The sequence below is a fragment of the Ursus americanus genome, chromosome 12 (assembly GCF_024610735.1).
Source record: "Ursus americanus isolate L20-20 chromosome 12, mUrsAme1.1.p, whole genome shotgun sequence".
In the NCBI taxonomy this organism is placed as follows: domain Eukaryota; kingdom Metazoa; phylum Chordata; class Mammalia; order Carnivora; family Ursidae; genus Ursus; species Ursus americanus.
The window spans coordinates 10,968,742-10,988,498 of NC_142138.1; the positions used below are offsets into that span (position 1 = coordinate 10,968,742).

Genomic DNA, 19,757 nt, shown 5'->3' on the forward strand with positions numbered 1-19,757 from the left:
AAGAACATTCATCTAAACTTTCTTCTAGATGCATATATATTTTTAGAAAATTGTTTTCACACTACATATACTGCCTTATTTCACCATCTCACATGCCCAAAATGCCGAGGGAAGATTTCCTCACAGTCAGAGCTGAACAAGGATAAAAGAGGCTGCCTCATTGGTAGTAAGCACCTCATCAGTGGGAGTGTGTGAGCATGGCACTTGGTTCGCGCAATGTGACAAGGGCTCTAATGGGGGCTGTTTATGAGCCTGTCTTCTCTCCTGGACTGTGAGGCCGCCCAGGGCTAGGACGAGCCTGAGGAATCTCACTTTCCTGTGCCCAGCTCAGAGAAGACGTGGAGACAGTTTGATGAATTGATTGGCATGAGCCAAGGGATTCAAGAGGAAAATGAGGAACAGCTGAGTTTAAAGTCTCTCTGGGCTGGATCTCTTTAGAAAAAGGACTTGTGACGGAAGTGTCCTGGCTGGGGTTCTACACTCGGGGGCAACTTCCTACCCTTCCCTATCTGTAAAATAGGGATTGGCCTCTCTGAGGTGGCCTGGGTGAAACTCTAGGTCTTGTTGACAGATGGACCTTGAAGCCATGAGATTTGGGAGTTGGGGCCATCTCCTGGGGCGGGGGGGCCAGGGGCCACAGCTGTGTGGGAGTCACCAGCTGACCTATTGGCATTCATGCTGTGTGACATACTGAGTGCTTTGCTGTGTGGAAGGAAGACTTGGGTGACCTGACCTACAGCAACCCCTCAGTGCACCTTACATGTCACCATGATTTTCCATTTCTCAGTTGAGGGCATGGAGGCCCAGAGAGAGCTTGTCTAAGGATGCATAGCCAGGATTTGAATCAAGGTCACAGGCCCTGAGTAGACAGGCTGGAGTGTTCTGACCAGGGAGGCCTCTGCCCAAGACAGCTTGGGGTGATGTGAGCCCTGCTATAGGAATCCTGAGATTGGATCCATTGTCAAATTGCCAAATGTCCCCAATCATACCAACTTCCTGGGCCTCAGTTTCCCTACTTGCAATGTGAAGTTTGGTTTAGAGTTATGGGGCGACTACTTGGGGCATTTGTCTAATGGGCGGTCCTCAAACGGAAGCAATATGGTTCTACTTCTTGATTGAGCACGTACTATGTGATGGTATTGCCCCATTTACTTTGCGGGCTGAGGGAGGGCCACTGTCCCATGTGACAGAGTAGAACCCCAGACTCAGTGAGGCAACCTGCCTACAGCCCCAGTAGAGCAATTCTGGAGACACAGGAACCCCTGCTGTCAACACTCGGGGCCTCCCCATCTTTCGAGAGCTGCAAGCTCCCTGAGCCTCAGTTTCTCCATCAATAAAAAGAGAGGGACATGTGCCTGTCACATTCCAGGCCTTTCTGGGGCACGGAGCCACCTAGTAAAGCTGGGCTCCATGGAGACGCGGCTCAACATGCAGCGCCTTGCTTGGCCTGGCAGACAGCCTTACGCAGGACTCAGTGACTTCACCCTGGGGCTGTCCTCACCTCCCCCTTTGCTTCCAGAAGGAGAAGCCCTCGAACTTCCTTTCTGGGGGATCAGCCTCCAGTCCCCTGCCAGGTGCCGCCTCAGGTTGCTCGCTGTCTGGCGGTGGAGACGAGGCTGACGTGGAGGAAATCTTAGGTGGGGGCGAGGTGCCAAACGTGGGCGAAAATACCAGGTCGCCCAGGCACAGCCCACAAGGCAGGTCTGTTCATGGTCCACAAGGCAGATCTCCTGTCCCACTAGAGCCCTCGATCCCCCAGGTGGTAACTGGGATTGACCCCCCACTCCCAGGAACGCATCGCAGCATGGCCTCACAACACACTGTAGGAATTGGGGGACAGCAAAGTGCTGGGGCGCAGAGGTTGCCAAGGGGCAAGGGCTTTGCGGTCAGGAGGACAGGAGTCCGAAGCCTGGCTGGCCCGTGTGTGAGCCCGGACAATTTATTTCACCTCTCAGGCCGTCAGTCTTCGCATCTGTAAAATGGGGATGGTGAACGGCCGTGCCCTGCAGGGCTTCGTGAAGGCTAAACGAACACACGTGTGAGCACTCACGGTGCCTGGGCCAAGGTAAGTGGGAGCCCTTAATGGAACCCTGGCCAGTGGTCCCATCCCTCCCTGCGAGGACTGGGCCCTCCTGGGGAGCCTTTCACACGCAGAAGCCCTGCCCTCCCTCAGAGAGCCGATGCCACTGCTCAGAGGTGGGGTCTGTGTGTGGAGGTGTGGAAACTCTCAGTTGATTCCAATTTCTCGTCAACGGGGGAGAAGATGGCTCTGCTTGAAGCTACGCATCCTGCAGATGGGTCAACTGAGCTGTCTGGGGCGTGGCCTTTCCTTCTCTGGGACTTAATCTCTTCTCTTGTACATCACAACCATTCCTCACTGCCCCCACCCTCGGGGCCAGTCTGAACTCCTGAGCCTTGGTTTCCCCATCTGTGAGGGGAAATGCTGGCAAGATGCTGTCCCACCTGTGGCCTGGCCACCTTCCAGATTCCAAAGGCCGACAGAAGCTCGTGCGCTCCAGCCTGCAGCCCTAGATCAACACTGCTGTTTCCCTGAAGCCTCCAGACAAAGTCTGGTTTCTTAACACACGGGCTCCTAGTCGGGGAAACATGAGAACAGAGGCCCCCATCATGGCTGCCCCTTCCCGCTGTCCTGGGCTGCCTGGGTGTGAGGTCTGCCAGCCCCGAACCTCTGAGAAAATATTTAGGCAGTAACCCAAGCCTCGGCCACCTGCTTTCCCTGCGAACTCGCAATTAATCACCTGGACACACACTGCCCTAAGCCCAGCCTCAGGAACGATGCTGGGGTGACAGGCCCCACTGCTGCCTGTGTAGGTAGGAGACAGCTGCTGTCTCAGGTAGGGCCTGAGAAGCGTCTGGAGGTTGTGCAGTCCAATCCGTGACCCAGGGACAGGACTGCTTCAGAGCTTCCTGTCCACTCTTGCTTGCACACCCCCAAGGATGGGGAGCTCACTTCATCCTAAAGTAGCCTACTCTGCTTTAGAGGGCTTTGCCTTTTAGAAACCTGAGATTTGCCCCCGGCCCCAACCTGCTTGGGGGTCTCCCAGTATAGTCCGCACCCTCTGTCCAGGGCACTCGGCAGAGCTTTGGGGCTGTGTTCCAAGTCCCCCCGAGTCTCTCGTACTCTGAGGCGTAGCTTCAGTGCCTGCAGCCAGCTTCAGGTGTGAGGTGAGCAGACTTCCCCCTGTCCTCGCCCTAGTTCTGCACAGACTCTTATTGTCACTGGCAAATTCATCCAGGGAACCGTGTGCCAGGCCCTGTGCCGGGCCCTGGGGACACAAGGCCTCCAACGCGTCCCCTGCTGTGACAAGACAGTCCTGCAGTAAAGGTGAGTTTGGGCCCCAGACCCTCCTCCAGGACCCTAGTCTGAATTCGCCTCCTGTACCCATCTAGGCTGCCAGGCAAGCAAGGAAATCCCAGCCTGGCCATGCTGTGACTGGGTCAACTTTTTTCTGGAAAATGTCAAACATACACGAAAGTATAGAGAATACTATACTTGGGCCCACATCCTCCAGCTTCAACATTTTCAACTTGAGGCAAAGCCTGTTTCCATCCCCTCCACACCCCCAGCTGCTCCAAATGACCCTGAGGCCCAGCCGCCCCCGTTCTTTGCTCTGACCAAATCCAGCGCCGCGCCCCATGCTCCCTGGCCCTGCGGGGGCTCAGGCGCCCCCACCCTCCTGCAGACACAGGGCACATCTCCTTGGTGGAAAGGTCTGGCATGCAGCTTCCTGGAGGCCCAACGTCTCACCGGCTCCTTGGAGGGCCTTCTGCAGGGCCCGTTGCACCACAGGCCTGGGGCCCCTGGGAATAAACCGGAGTTTTGGCTCCGCGGCCTTTCCTTCCTGGTTCATGCCCCGTTTGCATTTCCCTCCAGAGACACGATCACTTAGAAACCTATAAATCCCTGGCAGGGCTGATGGCCCAGGCGAGTATATAAATCAGGACTTGTAAGAGCCTAACAGGTCCCTCTGGCTGGCAGAGAAGGGGGTGCACCAAATCTCCTCGGGCCGCTCCCCAGGACCCAAGTCGGCAGGGGCGGGTGGCCCGGCGCGGGGACCACACACCTGCTCTGGACTTCCAGCTCCGCCCTCACGCTCTCGGACTCAGTTCTTTCCTCTGTGAAATGGGCTAATGACACTTACGACGTCGGTGCCGGCAGAGCCGGAAGGCAGGGGGCGCCATCGGGGTGCAGGTGGCCCGACGGGATGGGCTGGGCAGAGGGCAGGCTGGGGACCCGGAGGCCTGGGCTCTCCACTGCTGGTCACCGACCTGCTCTGTAAATGCTGGATGCGTCACACTCTCGGGACCGGTCTTCTCATTTGGAAACCGAGGGTCGGTTGGCGCAGTGAGCTCACAAACGCATGTTGTGACCCGATCCGCTGAGGTTCCGTGCAGACGGGTCCCAGCTCTCATGCTCCACGGATGCACTCAACAAACAAGTACGGAGCGCCTGCTGTGTGCTGCAGGGGCCAGGCAGTCCTCCGGGGGGACGCCGAACGGGACCTGCCTCCTGGGCTCCCAGCGGGAGGCTCACCCGCTCCCTTCACAGCAGTGGGTGGAGGGGCAGCCCGAGGGATAAAGTGGGCCTGGCACCCCTGACTTCCCCCTTGCTCGGTGCCCCACTCTCCGTGTGCCCTGGGTTTGCCCAGCTATGGAGTGAGGGGGTGGAGCCAGTTCTGATGGCCTGGATCACGGGCGACCCCAAGGGCCAGCAGCAACAGAGACTCTGGAGTCAGAGGGAGTCCAGGCAGATCCCTGTGCCCAGCATCAAGGGACCCTGGGCCTGGCCATGAAGGGCAGAAGAGGAGGTCCTGATACCCATTGTCCCCAGAGACCCCTGGCAGGTGGCTGAGGAGGGGGTCGAGTGACCAGAGGCCCCTGCCCCAAGGGCCTGTGCCACCAGCACTCTTCTGGGACGCTCTTTTTGGCCTCCTCTCCCCCTAGCCCCTAGGGCCCTATGTTGTCTTAGGCCACAGACAGTGAGGCGAGAGTCACCGAGGAGGGGCAAGGCAGGGAGGACGGGGCACAGAAGAAAGACTTGCAGTTTAAAGAGGACAGGGGAAAGACACAGAAGAAAAAGAGACTCGGGGGCTGAACTGGGCAGGGCAGAGGAAGGGGGGACGGAGAGAAATGGGGGGATAAAAGGGCTCAGCAGAGATGGGGAGATGGAGGGTGGAGGGGCAGAGGACTGCTGGGGGACCAGGGAGAGCAGTGAGGGAAAGCAGAGAGGGACAGGGGACAGAAGACAGAGGGACAGGGAGAGATGGAAGACACAGGGCCCCTGATGGAGACAGGGACAAGGCAGGTGGGGGGACAGGTCAGTCTCAGCCTGAACTGGACAAAGGGCAGGGCAGCAGGGGCCACCTGGAGTGGCTGGGCTGGAAGGGCAGTGTGGTCGCCTGGCAGGCCCGGGCACCATGCCTGTACCCTGGGGCCCCCTTCGAGAGGGCTCGTGCGCAGACTCAGCTCCACTACCCTGCAGACCCTGTGGGGCCCCCAGCAGGGCTCCATCCCCCAGGGCCTCTCCAGGTACGAGACACTAACCACTTCCCCCTGACCCGAAGCCCCTGTGTGAGGGTGGGCAGGACGCACCCCGCCCCGTGATGGCAGCACAGTCCTGCCTGCAGTCCCGGGCACTCAGTCAGAGCTCAGGAGGGGCCGCGATTCTCAGTGTTTCCTAAAAAGGGGACGAGGAACACATGGCCGGGAAGGGAGCTCAGGTCCAGTCTCTTGGCGGGTCCTGCTGCAGGCGCCCACCCGCTGCTGCGCTCACTAGACTAGGATGGAGACCCGCGGGCATCTGGGCGGGAGACCTCCTGTGCCGAGAGGAGGAGCGGAGGCTCCGAGGAGACCCCAGCAGGGGAAGGGGGCAGTCACGTTTATAGCTCAGGGTCAGTATGAAAGCAGCTACGACTGAGTCCCTACTGTGTGCCGGGCCTTTGTCTCCAGCTCACTTGCCTTTTTCTCTTTCTCTTTTCTCTTTGCCTTTGTCCCCCTTTCTCCCTCTCTCTGTCTCTCAGAAACTAAATGGGATCCAACTGCCAGCTCCCTGTGTGTTCTCCTGCTCACGGCTCAGCCCTTTCATTATTAATAGAAATATGTCCTCATTGTACAGCTTCATTCTGCTTATCTGGAGTGGATTAACTGCTGACAATGACATGCAGTACTGATTCCCGAGCATCTCCATTAAAGCAATGTTGCCACGACCTAATTAGTTCCATAAAACCACTGCAGGATGGGACTACGGGACCGGGGCGCCTGGGTCCTCACCCCAGATGCCCACACGCTGTGTGGCACGAGGTCAGAATCTCCCCGCGGGGGGCCTGGACTGGGCCTGCTCTGGGAGCAGGAGGTGGGAGCCAGGTTGCCCTGCACACTTAAGGGCTGGAAGTGCAGTGGGTGAGGGCGTGTGCTCTGGAGCCCCGTCCCCAGGTTCGAACCCCTGCTCTACCCCCCACTGGCTGTGCCTTCCCGGTCCCTCAGTCTCTGCATCTGCAAAATAGGGTCACCGGCAGGCTCCGGCAGGAAACAGATGGTCCGCTGACTGGGGCAGGTGAGGAGGGTTTAAGGGAAGGGCTGTTACAAGCAGACGAGGGACGGGCTTTCTTAAGAGTGGGAGCAGCTCCAGCCCCCAGCCCAGGCCTAAAGAGGGAGGACGGGGGGTCGCTGCGTGACCGGCAAGTGTGGGGGGCCACTTAGCTGGAGCCGGGGTCTTGAGTGAGGACAGAGCCCACCCAGGGGCCCTTGCTCTCCGCATCCCTTCCCGAGCTGGCCTCCTTACTGGCTGGAGCCAGCTGGGAGCCAGAGGGAAGGGAGCCCCAGACACAGTCCAGACAGGTCAGTCCTGGGCAGAGAGCAGCACGCATGGCCTCCCTAGGTTGTAGGGAGAGACCGGGCACGCACACAGGTGGCGGCCTTAGTTCTGTCACAGCTTGGGCTGAACCTCAGTTTGCTTCTCTATAAAGAAGGGATTGGGGGCCCTTGGGTGGTGTAGTTGGTTAAGTGTCCGACTCTTGGTTTCCGCTCAGGTCGTGATCTCAGGGTTGTGGGATGGAGTCCTGCATCGGGGACTCGGTGTGGCGTCTGCTTAAGACTCTCTCTGCCCCTCCCCCATCCTGCACTCTCTAAAATAAATAAACCATAAAAAAAAAAAAGAGACACTGACTATACTTTTCCATCTTGCTTTGCCTCCCTGCCCCAGCCACGTGGGACAAAGAGGTGTTCCTTTGAGCTGGGTTTGAACCCTGAGTGCCCCACCTCACCTAAAAGGGGACAGGAGCGCCCCCCAGAGCTGCCCGAGGGCGGCCCGGCACACAGTGGGTCTGCGGTGCCCACGGCTTCCCTTACTCCACCTCACTTCAGCAATGCCGAGGCAGAAAGTCCTGGAGGACTTTTTTTTTTTTTACCAGGTGACCTTCAGGGTGACGTGGCAAGATGCAGGACACTGTCCGGGCCATCTGCCCAGGCCTGGATGATGGGGAGGGAGCCAGGCAGGGGAGGACAGCAACCCCGAGTGAGTCTCGGTGCCCTCAGAACTGGTTTCTTCCCCCCTCCCAGACGGCTTGGGGTGGGGTGGGGATGTGTCCCAGGGAAGCTGTCTGTAGCCTGACCCCTGCCTTGGGGCGGCTGTTTGGGCCCTGTCTCTGGAAGACCTGCCCTGCCCTCCCTCGGCCTTCCCTGTTGCCCCAAAGCCAGCGCCAGAATGGAAGCGTGTTCTACCGGCTGAGAAGTCCGTGCAGAGAGCAGAGGTCTAGGCCGGGTGATCTGGGTTCCAGTTTGAGCCCGAGCCTTGGTCCGCTCGCTTGCCTTGCGCCGTGGTCCCGGGACCAGCAGGCGGTGCGGGCCGTGGGAGGCGGATCCCCTTCCCCGCGCCTCCGAGCCCCCCACACCGGCTCCGTCGCACACCCCTCCACCGTGCTGCTGGCCTCGGCCTCGACGCCGACTCGTGGGCAGAACCAGGCCCCCACACCTCATTTCCAGTTTTTAATGTTTTTCTTGAAAAAACCCAAAATATAAAACTGGAAGGGGAATGGAAAACATGTTCTGTACATTTTATATACACGAGGTCTGTGATTTCAAAACCATTGGGGAGAGAAAAGGAAAACCCAGTCCAGGGAATGTCGCAAGTCACGGATCCTGACAGGCGCCTCTGAGCACCCAGCTCGGGCTCAGGCGAGCGTTCCTGGCCTGCGCGGGGCAGCGGCCGCAGACCTGGCACCCTGAGCTTGTGGGGGGCTGCGGCCTGGTGGCTCAGGCTGGGTGCACGGGGGGGGGGGGGCGGGACAGACAGCCATAGGGCACGGGAGTGTCTGCGGTGGGGGGACGGGGGCGGGCAGGGCCTTCCTCAGGCGTCTGTGTAGATGGACGGGATGTGACTCAGGCAGTGGTCAAAGGCCCCGTTGGGGAAGAAGCTGCAGTCCTCGGGGCCGCTGGACACCATGTCTTCGGACGGCTGTGGTGGCAGCGCTGTGGGGCATGGGGCTTCGGCCAGGGCCTCGTAGCCTGTGGGTACGGTGGGGAACAGGGTCCGGGCTGGAGAATGCAGGGGCTAGGCCTCGTTATCCTTTCCCAGCCTCCTGACCCCATCCTCCTGCCCAGGGTCCCTTCTCACAGCGTCCCTTCAGCAGGGCCTGCTCTGAGCCTCTGCTCTTACAGACAGGGGAGGTGGTGGGTAGGACGAGGCGCTCCAGGCCTTGCACTCCCCCAGGGTGCCCAGGGCAGCTGCACAGACAGCTGGCTGGCTGGGGGCAGCCGGTCACCCAGTGCTGGACTGTAGGGCAGAGGTGGGGAAGGGAGGGGTGGGCTATCACCATTCTTGTCCTCAGGGGCTGGTCCCCTCCTGGCAGAGGGAACCCGGCCCATCCCCACTCTTTCAGGTCCCTTCACCCAACCAGACGCAAGAAACCCAAAGAAGAAGATGAGCGCTCACTGGGCGCTGGAAGTCTTATCTCACTTCAGTTTCTCAACAGTCCTATGAGGTAGCAGTCATTATCCCATTTCACAGCTGAGAAGACAGGCTCAGAGAGGTCAAGACACTTGCCCGAGATCACTCGCTTGTAAGTGGGGGAACTGGGGCTTGAACCCAGATCCATCTGGCCCCGAGACACCTGGTTCTGCCACTGGACACGCTGTCTCTGGGTGGGGTCAGTGCTCAGAGGCCCTCAGCATGGAGGGGCCTGGAGAGCTTGTCTCATACAATCCCTGGCCTAAGGGCTCTGTCCCTGAGCCGCTGCCATGAATTTCTGTAGCCTAAGATAGGCAGACCTCAGTCTTTCCATCTGTGCAGTGGGATTCAGCTGAACCACTCCCGAGGCCCCACAGCCCCACCCTGTCCGTTCGAACCAATCCTGCGAGTCTATGCGCAGCTTGGCAGGAGGTGTAGGCCGTGCGAGGGTCCTGGAATGGGCCCCGAACGCTGGGCTGCCACCCAGATAGCAGGGGAGCAAGGGGGCCAGAAGAACGCACTATGCTGCTGTGGGGGCATGGGCGCTGCCTCTTGCCGGTCCCAGCTATTTATTCCCGTGGCTAAACCCAGAAATCCTGCCACGGGCCGGATGGTGAGAACCAGCAGTGCTGGGAACGGTGGCCAGTCCTCATCACACACCAATCCGCGCGTGCAAACAGGAAACACACACCTCCACACGCACACACCCTGGGATGGGGTACACATCTGCCTATGATGCATGGGCACGACGCGCACCCATCCACAGACATACCGTGCTCGAACGCAGTCTGTGCACACGACAGGGGTCCTGGGATGGGTACGGGGCAACACAGGGTGCGTACAGGTGGGGATGAGGGGGTAGGGAGCATGCGTGTGTACAAGGGTGTGAACATCAGCGCAAGCATGACGTCTGCACACGTGTGTAGATGTGAGCACCTGTGCCCTGCGAGCTCCTTAAATCCTCACGGGGGCTCGCACTGCTTGGAGCCCACTCGTGCGGGCCCTACACGCACAGGCACCACAGACGTGCACCACAACCGTGGGAAGAAAGAAGACATACACTGACCGGAGAGCCTGTGTGTCAACAGGAGCACATGGACCCACGTGCAGATGGACCCACACATCTCCGCAGGCTCATCTACGGCCTCGTTGTTGTCCCTATGTCCTTAATCCTCTGCCCCCAGCTGCACACACCCAGAGCTGCCCAAGGGGCCTCTGGCACGGGGTCGCAGGCTCCCCTTTGTCGGGGACCCCCATCCAGCCCAGGCCTTGTAGCTGCCAGCTGGACGCGGGCCTGGAGGCTGACTCGGGCTGGGGCTTGGCTTAAGGAAGTCCGGGAGGGTCTGGCCCCAGCCCCCCGATGCCCCTGCTCTGATCGGGACCGGCCCTGCTGGTCTGAGCCCGAGTCCACGCTGGCTTTCTCCACCGCAGCGGGGGCATTACTTGCGGAAGGCGCAGGGCCCTGCAGGGACACGGATGCAGCACAAGGACCAAGCACAACCTCTAGGCTCCATCCTTTGCTAGTAGCGTGGCCACTCCAGCCTTGTTTTATCTGTTAGAGACCCGTATTTGTCTCTTTCCCTGCTGTATCCCCAAGGTCTGCACCTGTGCCTGGCACACAGCAGGCGCTCAGTAAATATTTAAAGGGAAGCATCAGCTAGACCGCAAGCTCCCAGCCCGATTCTTCTCTGTCTTCAGAAACCTGCCAGAGCGCAGACACGTATCAGCCGTGTGACAATGTGGAAGGAACGCTGCCTTCGGAGGCAGGCAGAATGCAAATCCCAATTCTGTGGGGTCCTGGGACCTCTGTGAGCCTCGATTTCTCCTTCTGTCAAGTGGGGATGACTCTACCTCTTTGGGCCGTCCCCGGGTCTCAGGAGAACGCGCATAAGCACCCAGCACAGGGCTCGGCCATGGGAGGTGGTTAGGGAACGGAGGCGATGCAGGTGGGGCTTACCGGTGGCAGGTAAAGGTGCGCTGAGGCTGTGGTAGCCGTTGGGCCGCAGGGGGTTGAAACCGTGGGCTTCCCCGGCCAGACCGTCCCCACCGGCTGTTGGCTCAGCCGTCCGGTAGCAGTCGCCATAGGGGAAGCAATTTTGGATGGAGTGGAAAGTGCCCTGGTACCCTGCAAAGGGAGGCAGCAGGGGCTGCATTAGCAAAGGATGAGTGCCCGGGGCTGGGAGGGGACCGTCCCCGCTGCACTGTTCAGCCTCCCTTATCGTCCTGTCCAGCCATGCTGGGAGTGAAGGAGAGAAGAGAGCTCCAGGGGGGGAGAAGGTGCCGGGGGTCCTGGGCCCCTTTCCCAGCTCTGCCTGCCACTGGAGGCGGGGAGGGTAAGGTGGCCTTGAGTGGCACCACCTGACCTGAGTCATTCGTGGTCCTCCACCCCCATCTGCTGAGATGCCTGCTCACTCAGGCCATTCCCACCCCCTGCCAATGCTGTTCCTTTCAATGCCTTGTCAATGCCTTGTCAATGGAGCAAACTCTTCCTCATCCCTCCAGTGGAATTTCCTCCAGGAAGTGCCCCCGACTAGTTGTGTTGGGTCACCTGACTCCCGGCTTCTCCCATGGCAGCCCTCAGTGCCCTTCTTCATTCTGATGACCCACTGTCTCCGCCAGGTCAGCGCCCCATTCCCCTCAGGCACCCCGAGTAGGAGTCAGTGGGTGTCTATGGAGAGGCCCCTGGCCAGAACTTACCTTGTGGACTGGGCAGAGGTGGGGGTGGAGGGCTCTGGAAAGGCGGGTAGGGTGGCTTGCTGGGGAGTGTGGGGAAGGGCTGCCCCCCTGGAGAATGGCTCTGAGAGGATGGTGGCAGCGGTGGTGGCCCGAGCCCCTTCAGTGGGCTGACCATAGGGGAGAGGAGGCCAGGTCCCAACCTGGAGAGAACAGAGATAGTCATCAGCAGGATAGGCTCTGGGGACCATGGGGGCCAGAGGCATGGCTGCTGCTTGCTTCCCTCCAGCCACGCTGAGCTCACTACCTGATCTGCTCTTACTTAAGACAGTGCAGTTAGAAGAGGAAGCTTTTACTTCAGATTATATTCCAAATGGAATTAAATTTGAAACTCCTCTAAGCTTGAGAGTCCAGAGGAATCAGTGAAGATCTTCTGTCTGATATTCAGGACTGACTGGTAATCAGCAAGGAACACTGATTATCAGCATGACCTTGGGAGTCGACAGAACTGTGGTTTTAAACCCCATCTGCTCTCACTGGCTGTGTGACTTTGGGCAAGACGCTTAATGTCTCTGAGCCTTGTGTTGCTCCCCCGGTCGCTGTGTTCTCCAGCCGGCACACTGGGACTCATGACCTGGGCGAAGTGCCAGCCAGCCCCGCTGGAGCCTGCCACTCTCACTGCGCCTGCGCTCTGGCCACCTGGAGGACAAGCCCCGGAAGAGCTGCCCTGACAGCCCAGCAGCTCCAGAGCAGAGCGCCCCGCGGCTCTAACAGTCACCACCTGCTAAGCCTCCGCCTCCCCTCAGCCCGTGAGAGAAGTTCTTGTGTCCGCCTCACAGATGCAAACAGCAAGGTTCAGAGACACGGCTCGCCACATTAGTGCTGGCCACACACACCCACCTCCCAGGTTAGGACGAGGATAAAATTAAATAAATCAAGGTAAACAAAGCACCGAATATGTCAGATGTATTCTTAGCCATTCCATGAATCACCATCATTGTTATAAAGATGCAGGGGAAGAAAACTAGCAGATAGTTCCGATGTCTACGTTGGGCTTCCTTCCCCTGCACAGTGTGCTTTCAGGGACCTCTGTCTCCATCCCTGCACTTGCATACATCCTGTGATGGGGGGCTCACCACCTCCCTTCCTACTGAGCCTGAGATGGTGCAGGCCTGAGCCTGTGCTCTCTGGAAGCTCATGATCTGGATCAGCAGCTGAGAGCTGTGCAGTCACCCTGGACGCAGCTGAGCCCGTGTGGGTCATCTAACTGGAATGCACGTCACTGCAGCCCGGGATTCCTCCTCAGGCTGTCACCTATGCCTCTGGGGTCCGCTCACAGGAACCAACCTGGCCCTGGGGTCAGATGGACTTGGGGGCTCTGGGGACCAGGCTGAAGGCTCACTGCCTGTAAAGCCCTTATGTGCATGGCAGAAAGAGGTGGGGGCGCGCAGTGTCCACTCTATTTGCCTTTGTGGACTTGTTGGACCATCCTCGTTAAAACACACTACAAATTCCATGTCGCAGCTGTAGGAGATCTTTCCGGGCCAGGAACACTACCCTTGCCTACCCTCCAAAACGTGGCGCGTTAAGGGGACAGATCAGTGCCTTTCTCTGAGGGAAGCAAGACTATCCTGAAACAGAGAAAGATCTGGGGAGAGGCCAGTAGGCTCCATGTCTGTAGCTCTGCTGGGTGCCCCCTCTGCTGCATTGCCATCATTCGATGTCGGAACCCCATCACTGTGAGTGTGTGGAAGGCAGAGACGGGGGCCTCTGTGCTGGACCCCTGGGCCCCAGCCCAATACCTCGCACACGTAGGTACCCCCTCAGCCTCAAGTTAATGAGCTGAATCCTCATCAAGGCTCCATGACTTCTCATTATCATCCTCAGGACTATTTTTAGGCTTTTCTCACAGGGCCGTCGAATGGGACAGGGTCTATCACTGCGGTCTATAAACTGGGTGGGAGGGGTGTGCATAAGCCGTGTGTCCTCACAGGCGGTTCTCTGGCCGAGGCTGGGCTGCGGCGTGGTGCCCACCTGCCTTACGCCCGCCCCATGCTGGCACCCACGCCGCTCTTCCCTGACTTCCTGTCCGCCCCCTCCCCTGGGAGCTCCTGCGGGAGGGTCAGGCCTCCGCCCTGGGGGCTCCGTGCTCAGCACTGGGCCTGGCACACAGCAAACAGCTGGTAGATACTAACAAACGGGTTCCTCAATCGCTCAGCTACAAAACCCAGAGATTAACAGCGTTGCAGAATTAAGGAGAACCAGATCTGAAGGGGAAAAAAAACATGCATTCTCAAAGTTTGTTTTTCCTGTCTCAAACCTGCCATAAATTCACATTTGCCACCTTCACAGCCAGTGAAATGAAACAGAACACGACTCTCTCCGCAGCAGACCTGAAGGCTGAGGTCGCCGGCTCTACCTGAACTCTTTAAAAGGAAAAAAGATCATCTGAGCTCCTCTTCTGAGTCATGCAAATGATTCTTAAATCAAATATTTTTGCTTCAATTGGAACCTATAAAAATTAATATAAAACCTCACTGGCTTGGCAGACTGAGGGCTTCATACCTCGTATGGGGCTGGGGGAAAAAACCCGCCCTTTCGGCGTCTTCTCTGAGCCAGGGTAAATAAATTTGGTCATGAAGTCAGGCCCTCTTAGCATATTTTTGAGTGAATCAGATAATTCTGTCAAGCTATTTAAATGTCCCAGCAAACCACCGGGGAGCCGCGAGTGGCCTTCCCTGTTGACTTTGGCAGGAAGGGGAGGCTGAAGGCCTTTCCCCCTGCCTTGCCTCTCTTCTCAGGGGCTGAAAAAAGAAACCCATTCAAGCTGGGCCTGGGCCTGGTGTCAGGCTTGAGGGCCTTCCTCTCCCGCAGCCCAGCCGAAGGAGCCCGGGCGCCTGGCCGGTGGGGATGACTCGAGCCCCCGCTCCCGCAGGCACGGGCGGTTGGACGGCGGGCTGGGCTGTCCTGGTCTTGTCATCACTCTGCCTCTCGCTGTAGGAATTCGTGACGGGCACTTACGCAGGCGGCAGGCAGGTGATGAATGAGGTGGAGCAGAGTGCACAGGCCTGAGCAGGGAATGGCCTCTGCGGTTTATTTTAGTTTGGTTGGAGATATTTTGGGGCTGACTGGTGGGTGAGCAGGTGGCCTGAGCCGGTGGGTGGGTGCGGGCCAGGGGCTTGGTGTCCTTGGCACCTGCACGAGATGACACGTACACCACCAGCACGTGCATGTCAGGCATGGCTGAGCCTCACCACCTTCCTAGAGGAGGGTATTTTAATACCCATTTTACAGAGGAGGAAACTGAGGCTCAGGGAGGCCTGATTCTCTGGGTCCCCTTTTGTACCCCATCAGGCTGCCTCTTTGTGGCTCTCCACCCACTCACCACAGTCTGCTCTGTGAACAGCACTTCTGCCTCCCCGGGGTCTCATCCCTGGTGGCTCCTCCTCTCCCTGTCCAGCCAGCGTTTCCTCGAGGCTGCTGATTCTCCGTGGCTAATGCCTCCTGGTGTCCTTCCTCCCCCCACCGGCCCTGGCTCAGGCCGCCATCCACCCACACCTGATGCTGCCCCTGGCAACCAGCCCCATGGGGCAGGCCACGCCGTCCTCCCCATACTGACCACATCACTGTTCGGCACCTTTCAGATATAGTCCCGCCACAGGCCGTGTGATCTGGCCCCAGTGACCTCCCTCCTGAGCTTGTCACCCTGCATGAAGGTACCTGTTTCCCAGAACACGCCAAGCTCTCACCATGTCTGCACTGTCACAGCTCCTTCCTCCCAAACTCTCCACTTAGTCAACTGCTACTTAACCGTGGAGGCCCGGCCTAGCACCACCTCCGGGAAGGAAGCCTGGTTCTCCTCTGGGTCCCACAGCCCCTTCTGCTCCTTCCCTCGGAGCCCTTGTCCTGCGTGGCCAATCCCCGCAGGTCTAATTCCCCTCCTCATGGTGAGCTTCTCCAGGGCTGGGGTCATTGGTGGCTCCAGCACCGGGCCCAGGGCTGGCCCACACCAGGGGCTCAATAACTGGGCGCTGAATGACGGATGAGCGAGTAGCAAAAGGAGCCTAGTGAGGAGCCCTGGACAACAGATTTGGTGATGAAGCCAGGCTGGCCCCAGGCACAGGCCGGCCAATGCCAAGGCTAAGGCTTGGGGAGGAAGGGCAGGGGAGGAGGAGGGTACTGAGGCCAGGCCTTAGGGGACAAGTCTGATCAGGTCCTGCTAGCGATAAGTGAAAGTGGCGGGGAGGGCAGCGGGGGGGGGGGGGTTGTGGCCGCCCTCCGCCTGTGTGCAAGGCTAACAGATTCTGGCAGCACCCGGGGCCAGCAATTAGCAATCTACCATCGCCGGCCAATTTAGTGGCCGCAATGGGAACCACACTGAATATAGGAAGAGGCCGCTCGTCCTTGCTGTGATCCTGCATGATGGGCCCCCGGACAGCCCCAGCAGGCGGGGCAGTGACCACAGCTGCCGTGGCCAGAAGTGGGGCTGAGGGCCAGAGGAGTACCTCTGGAGTGGGCAGCGGCCTGTCTGCTCACCAGATACGGGGTGCGGGCCAAAGAGAAGCCAGAGTGAGGCTCCCGAGGAGGCCTGGGACGGCAGTCCAGGGTGCAGGGCAGGGCACAGCATCTTCCCCGGCCGGGGAGGAGGAATGCACGAGGTGGGGTGTCAGAAGTCCAGGTGCCGATACCCTCTACCTGGTGCGCGGCTCTGAGGCGCCAGTGAAACTGTGCACAGCAGGTGTTTGGCACAGAGTGCAGTACACAGTAAGTGCTGCATAACTATTGACCGTTTGCATTATCGGTAACAACCACGGAGTGCGCAGGACGTCTGCCCCCACCTGCGCCCCGTGCAGGTGCCGCTTGCTGTACGTACCCGTCCCTGGTGCTCTCAGCCGTGGGGAGAGGGGACAGATGGTGATGGGAACTGGTGCTGGCGTCCAGTGGGCGGTGCCGGGCAGGGACCTCGTGCACGGGGGGCAGGATGCCTGATGCGAGTCCGTTATGCGGGGTGATGGAGCCAGGATACACGCCTGCAGGGAAGCAAACAAATACCCCTGGGCTTCGGCCACTGCCTAGAAGTGGCTGTGAGCAACCCGGCAGCTGCGCGCCCGCCGACACAAAGAGAAAGACATGAAGGGAAACGAGCACGGTCGTATCAGCGGAAGGTCAGGGGCCCAAACAAGGAGAGGACGGCCCCACTCAGCTGCTCATGCCCCGGCTGCAGGGCTGTGTGTGGGGCTGAGGCCGATCCTGAAAGCGGAGGTGGACTGACTGACAAGGGCTGTCAGAGGCATTAGCGGGTGAGGCTGCGAACGCGTGCGTGCACGTGTATGCGTGTGCGTGCATGCGTGTGTGTGTTTTTAGGGTGGGGGTTGTATGGAGCACGCCGCCTCAAGTCTCCAGGGCTGTTCTGTGTAGCCCCAGAAGCAGACAAGGATCCTGGAATGGAGAGAAGCTTGAGACTCAGGGCTTGGCCCTACTTCTCACAGGCAGAGCTGCTGTAGGGTAATGGGCTGCGTTTGGAGGAAATGAACCACCCGTCCCCAGAGATGTGCAAGCACAGCCTGGATGTCCACTGTGAGGAGTCCCAGGGACAGCATGATTATGCCAGCTGGATGGCAGGAGGCCTAGAAGACCTATGAGAAGGGATGCCACAGACGGTTGTATAGGCTGTGTATGACACAAGGGTCCCGACGGAGGAGAGAAGGCAGCCATACTCTCATCTACGATTCTCAGCCTCTAGAAGATGCCTGCGGGGTGATACCACCTGTCTCACCTTTTACTCCCAAGGGTCTTACCCTTGTTAAGAAGACAGGTGGGGAATGAATCAAATGGGGGACATTAAGTCATAGTCAGATGTTGCTCCAGGGGCCTGAGGGTCTGAGAGGAGTTCCTGAGGCCAGTGCTTCCCAAATGCTTCACCAAGGAACCCCAATTAGAGGGGAGAATGGACCCCACGTCTGGGACTAGAGCCTGAGAGGGACACAGCAGGGGTGGCAAGTTTTTTTCCATTTTATCTGAAAAAAAATGGGACCAATTTTTTCCCCTTTTAAGATCTGGCCACATTTATTTGAATTTTAATAGAAACTGACAGCATTTTCCTAGAAATTAAGTCATCAAATTGATGGCCCGGGACAATGCTGCAGACCTGGGGGCCACACCCAGAGCTCTACTGATGCGGGGTTCACACCGATTAGTCAGGGCTGCCCTGGGTCAGCTGCTGCAGTTTGAAGAGAAGCCCGGTCTTCGTGGGTCCAGGCCCAACGCTCTTCACCACGAGGACCATCTGAACACACAGCACACTCTTTTCATGGATGAAGTCAAGAAGGAAATTTTACCATTTCCAGTGGCTGGGGTTCCAAGGCTAGCCCATCCCAGGTTGGCCCCTTTCATCTAGGCCTGCAATTCAGGAAGCTACTACCAGGAACTGAGCAGGGACAGGGCAGGGACGGCAAGCTCAAAGCCTCAACTGCAGCGAAATAGGCCTCCCAAGAGATAATAAAAGAAAGTCCATTTAAAGCCAGGCCCAGGACCTGGCCTGGGGTTCCAGCTCAGGCTATGTCCTAGATGTCCGCATAGGGGCCTATGGTCCAGGCTTCACGGTGGGCTGGCTATGAGACCCCGAGCTCTGATGGGCTTTTGGGGGCCCTCTGCCTCTCAGCCCTAGTCCTTACCCCTTCCCAACTTGGGGGCCTCTGCTCCCATGGGCAGCCCGACCCATCCATCCACCACTTCCCTCACCACGCATCCTCCCCAGCTTGGTCAGGAAGGCACCGGAGGGGACTTCTGGGGATAGAGCCTGGCTCAGTGCTGCTCACGGCCTGCTTCACTCACCACCCTCCTAAGCACCTCTTCACCTGCCATCTTGAACCAATTTGGGGGCCTGACAGCTAGGAAGGCCTAGAATCCTGATAAATCCTGTTCTCTCTGCCTCAGCCGTGCTGACCTCCTGCTTCTCACGTCCTCACTGCCCATCACATTGCCCTGGGTCTGCTAAAGGAGACTGCCAGATAGACTCCTGAGGGTTTCCTGTGAAGAGAGCTGGGCCTTCCTGATGAGAGACAAGCTCTTGGGAGTTTCCTATTGTTGGACAACAAAAATTCGATGTCACCCTTGCAAGCTCCTGCCTCTCCCTCACCGCTCTGTTTCGGACTCCTGTGTCCTAATACTCCTTGAATCTGTCCTATTTCCCCCTGCCCTTGTCCACCGTCCCCTGTCCAGCGCCGCGCAGACAGACACACGGTGGGCTAGGCACGCTGAGCGTGTGGACAGACGGCGGTTGGCAATGAGGGAGTCACCCCACCATGAGGGGCGGCGGGAGGCGGACGCCATGCAGCCTGCTGGCCTCTCCCCAAGATGCACCATTCGAGGCTATAAATCAGCATCATCAATCATCAGCCACGAGCGCTTGACCTCTGGCCCTAACATCTGTTCCCAACTGCGCCCCAAGCGTTTGCCATGTGGCCTGTGGAGGAAGCTGGCGGCTGACACCCGGAGGGATCCAGAACTTCCGGGTCTGCCTGGTGGCCCTTGTCTGCCCGCGGTGCTGGAAGCAGATTGAGGACGGGGACCAGCGCAGGGCCTGGTACACAGCAGGTGCCAGGACGGCGGGGTGCGGCATCAGCAGCGGCGAGGCAGCAGACCCTCCGATTAAGGGCAAGGCTGGCCTCTGCCAGTAACTGGCTGCGGAGCCTCAGGAAGAAGGTACTTAACCTCTCGAGGACTGTTTCCTCATCTGGAAAAGAAAGAGCACAGTAGCCTGCGCTTTCTGAGGCTGATGTGAGGCCTCTGTTAACGTGTACACGTAGGGCCACCAGAATGGCTCCTGGCACATCCAGTAACAGTTGGCCGTGCGTTATGACGAGCTGGGTGAGTAAACAGTTACTCTTCTCATTCACCGCGAGCAACAGCGACAATAATAATGATAAAATTATCTGTCACGCTGGGTTTCTATAAGCGATCACGTCGCAATCACATCTGTTGTCACAGCAGGTCTGGGGGAGAAAGCGAGGCTTGAGGCAGAGAACACACCGCTCGCTTGCCGTCTGAGCAGGCCGGGGCAGGCGTGGCGTCACCCTAACGCCCCTCCCACCCATGATGCCGCCTCAGTGCCTCTGCT

The 19,757-nt window shown here is 58.7% G+C and overlaps 1 protein-coding gene across 2 annotated transcripts in view; it reads right to left on the reverse strand.

Annotated features, from left to right (window-relative positions):
* Positions 1-7,991: 7,991 nt before the first annotated feature.
* The window catches only part of GLIS1 (GLIS family zinc finger 1), a 220,219-nt gene continuing 208,453 nt past the window's right edge, over positions 7,992-19,757 (reverse strand). For both annotated transcript variants that reach the window (XM_045799502.2, XM_045799503.2), the window contains 4 exons: positions 16,512-16,668; positions 11,663-11,841; positions 10,923-11,090; positions 7,992-8,523 (listed from right to left, as the gene is read on the reverse strand). In XM_045799502.2, coding sequence (XP_045655458.1) covers positions 8,366-8,523; positions 10,923-11,090; positions 11,663-11,841; positions 16,512-16,668 — 662 coding nt within the window. In that variant the 3' untranslated portion in view covers positions 7,992-8,365. The remainder of the gene's footprint in view (positions 8,524-10,922; positions 11,091-11,662; positions 11,842-16,511; positions 16,669-19,757) is intronic.